The sequence below is a fragment of the Carlito syrichta genome, unplaced genomic scaffold (genome assembly GCF_000164805.1).
Source record: "Carlito syrichta isolate Samal-C Ts95f unplaced genomic scaffold, Tarsius_syrichta-2.0.1 Scaffold315374, whole genome shotgun sequence".
NCBI lineage: Eukaryota > Metazoa > Chordata > Mammalia > Primates > Tarsiidae > Carlito > Carlito syrichta.
In genome coordinates, this window is record NW_007259470.1 from 1,424,765 (window position 1) to 1,434,562 (window position 9,798).

At 43.9% G+C, this 9,798-nt stretch overlaps 1 protein-coding gene across 2 annotated transcripts; it reads left to right on the top strand.

The window, feature by feature from the left end:
- The first annotated feature begins 477 nt into the window (after window positions 1-477).
- Window positions 478-4,474, top strand: RPL7 (ribosomal protein L7). 2 transcript variants are annotated; one of them, XM_008072652.2, is made up of 7 exons: window positions 478-779; window positions 1,639-1,747; window positions 2,052-2,218; window positions 2,582-2,719; window positions 2,973-3,082; window positions 3,689-3,898; window positions 4,262-4,474. In XM_008072652.2, the coding sequence occupies exons 1-6, from the start codon at window positions 766-768 to the stop codon at window positions 3,895-3,897; spliced, it is 747 nt and encodes a 248-aa protein (XP_008070843.1). In that variant the 5' UTR covers window positions 478-765; the 3' UTR covers window position 3,898; window positions 4,262-4,474. The 2 variants fall into 2 exon arrangements, with proteins under 2 accessions (XP_008070843.1, XP_021561921.1); XM_021706246.1 differs by having other exon boundaries at window positions 719-783.
- Window positions 4,475-9,798: the final 5,324 nt, after the last annotated feature.

The window sequence follows — 9,798 nt, forward strand, 5'->3', positions numbered from 1 at the left end:
CGTGGGCTGTCGCGGCCTCCGCCCGCCGGCCCCAGCGGTCGGCAGCGCGCCGGCCATCCTCCTCCGGCCGCCCGGTCCTCGCGCGTCCCCGTCTCGCCACTTTTCGCGAAGCAGCGGACCCCGGACGGCCCCGCCTGCGATCAGGCGCCGCGGAAGACAGCCCTGCAGGCTGCAGGGCCGACGGCAAGGACCTCGGCCGCGCGGCGCGGGGGCGTCGTCTGTGTCTACGGTCGGCGGGGAGCCGGGCCGGCGGCCCGAAGTGACTTCGAGTTGCCGCTGGCGGCTTGGGACGTGGCCCGAAAGGCTCTCACTTTCCTGGCCGGAGCCACCAGCGGTGGTTGCCTGCAGCCCGGGTCAGGCGTCGCTCTCCCGCCCGGCGGGCGAGAGGGTCACGCATGCTGGGACTGGTAGTTCGCACCCGTGAGGCGTGTCCTCTGGCGACCTCAGGGGGAGGCACTCAAGCCTTGTCCTGTCAACGCAGCCTAGGGAGTAGGACCCCGAGTCGTCAAGGTGTCAGCAGTTCTGCTCTCGAATTGATTGAAAAGCCTAATCAAATGCACTTGTTTTCTCATATAAATTTTACCTGAAAGTTAATTGGAAGCGACTAAATCAGGGAGCTCTTAATTTTGCGTCCGCAAGGCGGGTTTTCAGTTCTGGATTCTTTTCCGGCTTGTTCTGGGACACCTATGAGTCGTGGGTCTTCCCGCTGCAAGTGTTTAAGGGGAAAGTGCGCATGCGCCCGCTTCCTCTTTTCCGGCTGGAACCATGGAGGTTGTCGCGTAAGTGGCTTCTCGTTTTCTCGAGGATCCTTCTCCATCTTCAGAACTAGAGGCCTTTTGTCTCTCTTTCTCCGTATCAGAGTGCAGCTTACACCTTTGTCCACTTCTCTGTGTGTTTGTGACGCCCTGTGACAGCAGTGGGAACCTCAGGCTAGGTTGAGATGCAGGCGGCCTTGGGGCGGAGGATTTGGAGATGGAGAACGAAATGGGAGGGCCGAATATGTGCGAAACCGGCCGGTCGGTGGAGGGCCAGTCCTCTGTAGAGGGTCTTTTGAGGCAGGCGCGGAACCTCTGAGTTGGGTTCCTCCTTGGCTGGTACTTGACCCGGGCGTCCCTGCTGCCAGGCCTTGGCTTTCAGCATGTGGCGCTTGAGACCTGAACCAGGGTGTTGGTGGCTTTTTAAAGGAATCCCAGGTTCTTTTTCGCTAAAAACCTGAGGGTCAGTGTCTCGTAGCGGTCTTTTAGTCTAGTATGTTTTGTTACGTAGCTGGGTTTTATTTGTCGTCAGTGGCCGGAACTGATGCTGGAATGGATGTAAGTTTGTTATGCTTGTGATTTCTTTTTAAGTAAGGCATTCCGTGGTAAAGGTTATTGACAGGAAGAAACTACGAAATACGTGTAAATTTAGTGTCATGCTTGTGATTGTCTTTTAAGTGGCCCTTGTTAAAGGTTACTGACCTGGAGAGGATCTAAAACGTGCATAGCACACCATAGTATGTTAGACCAACTGAAGACACCAGAGGTTAGAAAACAGGCGACAGTAGTTAAGTTTAAGTACAAAGTGCTCGGTACAGAACGGGAATAATACAGTGCTGTGAGCTTTTTGAGTTGTCGATAACATTTTGCTTCTTAATGCCAGAGAGAAGAAAAAGAAGGTTCCTGCTGTGCCAGAAACCCTTAAGAAAAAGCGAAGGAATTTCGCGGAGCTGAAGTTAAAGCGCCTGAGAAAGAAGTTTGCCCAAAAAATGGTAAGTAAACTTTTCAAGGCGCTTACCAAGAAGAGCCCTTGTGGTTGAGATTGAGAATGAACAAGACTTGGCTTATTTCACTACTGGACCGAGCAATTAGCTAGCTCTGTAATGTGCCATTCTCAGATGGAGGTAGTGTCTGCTTTTGGAGGTGTTAACTGCATGTTGTGGTAAATGTCTGCTTTTTGGGGTATTAACTGCGTACTGTGGTAAGATGGGTTTTCAAGGGAAGGACTTTTTAAGTAACTCGTATTGGCTAATTGTGATTGGGAACTAAAGATCACAACTTGTAATTGGTTTTCAGCTTCGAAAGGCAAGGAGGAAGCTTATCTATGAAAAAGCTAAGCACTATCACAAAGAATATAGGCAGATGTACAGAACTGAGATTCGAATGGCTAGGATGGCAAGAAAAGCTGGCAACTTCTATGTACCTGCAGAACCCAAATTGGCGTTTGTCATCAGGATCAGAGGGTGAGTTCAATTTTTACTGCATTCGGGTTTGAAAGGGAAGGTTATACAACTCCAGCAAACCTCATTACTTCTAGGAGCCCTGATTCTGAAACATTGGAGTAACTATATTTGGGAAGCTAGAACAAGGGGGTGGTGATCATTTTAATGGTGGTTGCAAGCTCTGTTTTCCAAGCTCCTATCCATTCTTCTAATTAAGCACGGAAGTTCATTGTCCACTGGTAGTCTTAGGTGTTTGTAACTTGAGAAGATTCCTATCTCATCCAGTGGGACCTGTGTGTTGTCCAAACTTATACTGGTTAATTTACTGTCTTTAGTAATATACCGATTAAAGCCAAATGAACTTTTGTGATCTCTTCTCTGCAGTATCAATGGTGTGAGCCCAAAGGTCCGGAAGGTGTTGCAGCTTCTTCGCCTTCGTCAGATCTTCAACGGAACCTTTGTTAAGCTCAACAAGGCTTCGATTAACATGCTGAGGATTGTAGAACCATACATTGCATGGGGGTAGGTCTGGTTTTTTGTTTGTTTGGTAAATTGGCTATGTATCAGCCAGGTGTTGTGGCTCACACCTGTGATTCTAGCACTTTGAGAGGCCAAGGTGGGAAGATCGCCTGAGCTCAATTCAAGACTAACGTGGGCAACATACTGAGATCCCCATCTCGATTTAAAAAAATAATTGGCTGTGTATATAGCAAGATGAGTTTTAGATGTTTTAACAGTCTTATTTGGTTGTTTATGTTTGCTTTTTAAATTTCAGGTACCCAAACCTGAAGTCAGTAAATGAACTAATCTACAAGCGTGGTTATGGCAAAATTAATAAGAAGCGAATTGCCTTGACAGATAATTCTTTGATTGCTCGATCTCTTGGTAGGTTGCATTTGGGGAAAAGCTTGATATTAGATGAAAGTGATAATTTTCTAGTATTTGTCACTATTGTGAATCTTCACATATTCCCTACAATCCTTCATTAAGTCTTAAGGAAAACTTAAAAGTATGGTTTCATTAGCTTGGGTCTTGTCTTTGAAATAAAGCCATACATTGCCTTATGCTAATTCACTCTTGATTTGCTTTTGTCTTAATGGCCTGTAATTGTTCCTTTTGAGGCCAGACACGCTGACTCTAGCCTGTAATCCCAGCTCTTTGGGAGGCCAAGGCGAGAGGATTGCCTGAATCCAGGGATTTGAGAACCAGTCTAGGCAACTTGGCGAGACCTCGTCTCTACAATAAATCAAAAAATTAGCCAGGCATGGTGCCTGTAGTTCCAGCTGCTTGGAAGGCTGAGGTGGAAGGATCGTCTGAGTCTAGCAGGTTGAATCTGCAGTGGCCAAGAGCGTGCCACTGCCCTCCACCCTGGGTGACAGGAATGAGACCTCAACTCAAAAAAGAATTGTTCCTCTTGGGTGCCCTACAGTTTAATAATCACTAAGAAGTCTTTTGCAACCTTAATAATCTTAATATGACTACTTTTTTTAGGTAAATATGGCATCATTTGCATGGAGGATCTGATTCATGAGATTTATACTGTTGGAAAACGTTTCAAAGAAGCCAATAACTTCCTCTGGCCTTTTAAATTATCCTCTCCACGAGGTGGAATGAAGAAAAAGACCACCCATTTTGTAGAAGGTGGGGATGCTGGCAACAGGGAAGACCAGATCAACAGGCTTATCAGAAGGATGAACTAAGGTGAGAGAGGCTGCATCCTGAGAGGTGGTTTTAATATGAGTGCAAAAGTGGCGGTAATCTTGGGTACTTTTTTGATGAAATATTGATGGGGCTTGTTTGAACATTAATGGTTAAAATGGGGGAGGAGAAATTAGCTGCTGTATCTTATATGATTGCAGTTGGTTTAGTTATTCCTTCGATTTGAGGGCATTTTTGGAGAAAAGGGAAAACCCATGTCTATATATTTTATGTCTATATATTTGCTTATTTAAAAATAGAAATTGGCTGTCCTTAAAAGTGTAAATTCATTAACTCTTCATAAATGAATTATGTTAACTTAGCTGCTGGGGTGTTTTTCCAACCTTTTTCTTTTTTCCCTTTCAGGTGTCTGCCTTGATTATTTTTGTTAACTGGTGAGTTAATAATAAACGATGCCTGCTTTCAGATGGAAATATGTTGTATTTGTGATTTTTATTTTTAAAGCCTCTATCTTAATTATTGTGGCAAGTCTTGGTGTGAGATAAACTTAAGTTAGATTCACTTTGTATTATGTGAAACACATCTTTTGGGTTTATTAAAGACTTTTCTTCATAAAAAGGAGATCTTATGTTTTACCTTTGCATTGTGCTAAGTGAGTCAAGATATGGGTTTTATTCTAAGAAAGATTGTTTCATAGACATTTGTACATACAAAAGTTCGGGCTACAAAAAAAGTTATAAAAGTTTGGACTACAAAAAATACTTAGTTGCCAAAACTCCATTTTACAGGCTTTGGCTTACCTGTAAACTACTGTATAAATGAATCATTAGCGTTTTTTTTTGAGTTGGAGTCTAACTCTGTCACCCAGATTGGAGTGCAGTGGCCGCTCCTGGCCACCGCAGCCTCAACCTGCTGGGCTCCAGCGATCCTTCTGTCTCAGCCTTCCAAGTAGCCGGAATTACAGGCATGCACTACCACATCCGGCTGATTTTTTGATTTATTGTAGAGATGAGGTCTCACTGCCCAGGCGGGTCTCGAACCCGCTGGCTCAGGCAATCCACTCACCTCAGCCTCCCAAAGGCGTGGGATTACAGGCTGAGCCACCGAGCCCGGCCTTTTTTTTTTTTTTTTTGAATAGGGATTTCATTTTTCCCAGAATGGAGGGCATTGGCTTTGAAGTTTTTTTGTGGAGATGAGGTCTCGCTATGTTGCCTAGGCTGGTTTAATTTTGAGCATTTTAAGGACTTGGTATTTTGTAAGTAACATTTCCTCTATATTTAGTGTCACCTCATCTATATTAGTGAACTGAGAAATTTTAAGTGTAGAGTGTAACATGAAGTATATACAATAAAAGTAAAAAATGTTGTAGTCCTCATTGATTGTGCCAAGGGGTCTGATGCACTGTGAAAGAAGATCACTACAATCATTTAGAAATAGCTTCTTAATATCTAAAAATTACTAGACAAATATACCCTTAAAAATTAAGTTCTCTGTCCTGGTTTTAGGTCTTTTTCTGGATTGTCAAGTTTGTTTAGGGTCAGAATTTGAGAGAGAAAAATTAAAAACCATATGCTGTATATGTTTATGAAAGTAAAGACAAGGTCTTACAGGCTGATCTCCAACTCCTGGCCTCAAGCAGTCAGGCCTCAGCCTCCTGGAGTAGCTGGGATTACTGGCACCATGCCCAGGGAGTTTAAGTTTTGAAATTTGCTATTTTATTTTACTTCTTTGGTATATAAAAAATTCACTCCCTAGACGTTGCACATTCAGTGTCCTGCTAGATAGTTGTGACTCAGAAGACTTAGAGCCTGTCTGGCTTCCAGGTTTTAGAGGACTAATGAGGGCCATCAGTGACCTTTGCAGGATCAGAATGAAGACTAGTTTTGGTATAAGTTACAGATGGCGTGTTGCACTACAAAGGCATGGGCAGGTGAATGAAATATAGAAAGTCCTCATTGGGATAGAAAGAGGAAAAGGTGCTTCTCTATACAGGATGATACTTAATATCTGAGATTTTTAAAAAATTAACTTTATTCTTAGAGCAGTTTTAGGTTCACAGCAAAATTGAGTGGAAAGTAGAGGGTTCCTACTATGACTCCCCCCACCACCATGTGGTACGTTATAACCCAAATTATCACCTTTTTTTCAGCTGGTGAGGGATAGGAAGATTCTGTAAGGATATCTAGTATGAAGAAATGGACGAAGTATGCTATTGACTACATATCCTTTGCAGACACATTTCTGCTTTCAGTCCTGGAAAATTCAACTCTTGAACATTTATTGTTTGAGTCGGAGTCTCAAACTCAGACTGGAGTGCAGTGGCACTCTCATGGCCACAGCAGCCTTGACCTGCTGGGCTCAGGCAGTCCTGCCTCCGCCTTCTAAGTATCTGGGACTATAGGCGCACGCCACTATGCCCTGTTAATTTTGTGATTTATTGTAATGACAAGGTCTCACCAAGTTGCCCAGTCTGGTATCGAACCCCTAGACTCAAGCAATCCTCTCACCTCTGCCTCCCAAAGTGCTGGGATCACAGGCATGAGCCACCATGCCTGGCTCAACTCTGGAACATTTAAATCACTTTCCAAATAGGACCTGAGGCCAGGATGGGGAAATGTGGGGGAGTTGCAGAGAAGCCAGTATTACCTAGAGAGCGCTCTGACATTCTTGCAGGGGAATTAAGGGACCCTAACTGGTTACAGAGTGAAACTAAATAGGGAAAACTTAACAGCACTGCTGTCAGGTAACAACTCTAGCTATCAGTTTCTGAGGGAATAAAGTGGGGGTAATCAGTCTGACATTATAACAGGATTGTGAGGACTAGTGGCATGCAAATGTTTTGTGAATTGTCAGAACCTATGCAAATGCAGGTTAACACCTTATTTTACAAGGGCTTCTTCACCACAAAGCCCGATCAACCTGGAATCTGGGCACCCAGTGAGTTCCACTTCTACAAAAAATCGTTTCATATGTTACTTCCATTTGTATTCAAAGTTCCAGCATTCCCTAGTAGGTCTTCCCCTAGCTGTACCAGTCTTTGTAAATTTGTCTTGTACTCATAAAGTTACTTTTCTTTGAAGGTTCAATTGTGGGTTGGGTGAAGTGCTGCTGGCTTTGGAACTAAATAGGCTGGGTTCATGTCCAGTCTCCACTTACTAACTTGGGCCAATTAATGTGCCTCAATTTCCTTATCAGCAAAATGGTGGAGGATAATCATGCCTAATTTCATCGGGTTTTATGATAAAATGTTTGAGGTCATGTAAAGTACTTGGAGCAATGCCTGGCTCAAAATGCTCACAATGCTACTATGTAATGTGACTTGAGCACTTAGTGTGAGTGTATGACCTAAATAACAGAAAATAGTCTTGGCTTTTCTGTGTCATTCTAATGGGACAGACAACACTGATACAGTGAAAGGAGTGCTACAGGGATGTGTATGTAGGATGTGACAGCCTCTGGTGTCTGTGGGCCCACCCCTGCAGCAAGATTGACAACCTTCTTCTACTGTTTTCCCTTACAGATTGGTGTCAAAGCAGCCAAAACACTGCTCTCATGAATGTGCCTCCCTCCTGTTGGTAGTGAACTTTAAGGCCAGGTCTTAGTTTACCCCCAGTAAAGTAAGTTTACTGACATAACAGTAGGCAACTTAGTATTAAGTGAATGTATTAGTTGCCTATTGCTATTGTAACATTACCACAAACCTAAGTGACTTAAATCATCTTAACAGTTTTGGAGGTCAGAAGTCTAAAATTGGTTTCTTTCAGAAGGCCTATCTTCTTCTGAAGGCTCTAGAGATACATTTCTTTGCCTTTTCAGTTTCTGGAGGAGCCCCTTGCATTTCTTGGCTTGTGGCATTTCTGCTTCCATCATCTTCCTAGATCTTCCTGCTTACTTCTTGTAAGAAGATGTAATTTCTTGATTATGTTGGGCTACTTGAATAATCCAGGATAATCACCCCATCTCAGCACATCTACAAAGTTCCTTTTTTCCCCACATAATGTAGTATGTTAACAGGGTCCAGGAGTTAGGGCATGGAAATTTGTGAGAGGGCCGTTACTTGATATTTTGACTCCTCAGCTATTTGTGTCCTTCAAAAGACAAACTTCTGATGTAGCATCTTGGCATGTATAACCTTATAACCTTGAGTCTGAACACACAGCCCTCAGGTCTGTGTACTTGGCCTTTTCATTCTGGAAAAAAAGGTCTGTGACATACGTCTTCATGTGACTTTTTTTTCAGTCAGGTTCTCACTGTTGCCCAGGCTGGAGTGCAGTAGTGGCAGAGTCACAGCTCACCACAACTTCAGCCTCCTGAGTAGCTGGGACTACAGGTCTGCGCCACCACACCTGGCTAATTCTTTTGATTATTTTTTTGTAGAGATAAGGGTTCTTGTGTTGTCCAAGCTGGTCTTGAACTCATGGGCTTAAGCAATCCTCTCTCCTCAGTCTCCCAAATTACGGGGATTACAGGCATGAGCCACTGTGCCCAGTCAGACTTGTTTTTCTCTTTTCTGAATAGCATTTCTTACTATCTGAAACCGTCTACTTGTTGCTTTTCCCAGCCACTCCCTAATGTGAGATTTTAGTCTTAGCCCTCTGTTAGCACTTAGTGCTTGGTGCTTTGCAAGCACTTTTTTGATTGAGTGAATCAAACCTCTTTGGGGCAATAGTCATTTAATAATAGTTATTTTATTTTATTTTTTTTGAGTTGGAGTCTCACTCTGTCGCCCAGACTGAAGTGCAGTGGCCGCTCCCGGCCACCGCAACCTCGACCTGCTGGGCTCCAGCGATCCTTCCACCTCAACCTTCCAAGTAGCTGGAACTACAGGCGCGCGCTACCACGCCTGGCTAATTTTTTGATTATTGTAGAGAGGAGGTCTTGCCAAGTTGCCCAGGTGGGTCTCGAACCCGCGGGCTCAGGCAATTCACTCACCTCAGCCTCCCAAAGCATGGGATTACAGGCTGAGCCACCAAGCCCGGCTAATAGTTATTTTAATAGTCATTTAGCAGTTTTAGTTTTCAGTTACTAGCATATTGTAATCCTTGGGTATTTGATGGAGGAATGGTGAAAGGTGGAGTGGGGTCAAAAGTAGGTTTATAGAAATACATGTATATATAATTTACTTTTGAGAACTCAAAATTGCTTTTACTGCACAGGATTAATGGCATGTAATAGAACAGCATACTCGGAGAATAAGGTGTTCATGCTGTGGACACTGGAAAGTTTCACAAAGGAGGCAGAATTTAGCTGGTGATAGAACAGTTTGAGGAAAGGCAGAATCTGGAAAGAGTCAAGTAGGGGTGTGACTGCAAAACTCAAAAGGAGACTATCTAGTAAACATTTGATCACTTACTGGGTGCCCATGTATCCACGTAACACGTAACCCAGGGTCGGTGGTTCTCTGCTTTCCAGTACCAGAAGTAAATTCTTAATTGGTTTTGGGATGGGTCCCAAACCTTTTTCTTAAGTGCTCCATGTGACTTTAAATATGCAGCCTAGTCCTCCTGTAAGTTAACTACTGTCCCCCCCCCCCCTTTTAATGCGTGTTTAACTTTCCCTTGCCCTGCACCAAACAAGTGTTGGGGCCGGTATTAGATCCCAGGTCTAAGTTGAGTGGGTTTCTTTTAAAACCAGAGGAGCTAGGAAAGGTGGGCGTCAAGTTTAACGGGAACTGAGAAGAGTGTTGCAAACAGTTTGAGGAGTCTGAAAGCATATTACCCGGACCAAGCTTGCAGCTCTAGTAGGGGGCTCACCTGCATGCAATATACTCAGCAAATTCTCACATATAACCCACAACTCTTAAAAGGCAGGGAGTGTCGAAATTAATTTGACAAAAGTACAGATGCTGAGATCTTGCTCTCCAAGTCCGAGATATCCCACGCACCCGACAAAGGAAGCCAAACAGTGGAGTCAGAAAATGGAGCTCGGCCTTGTCACCTAAG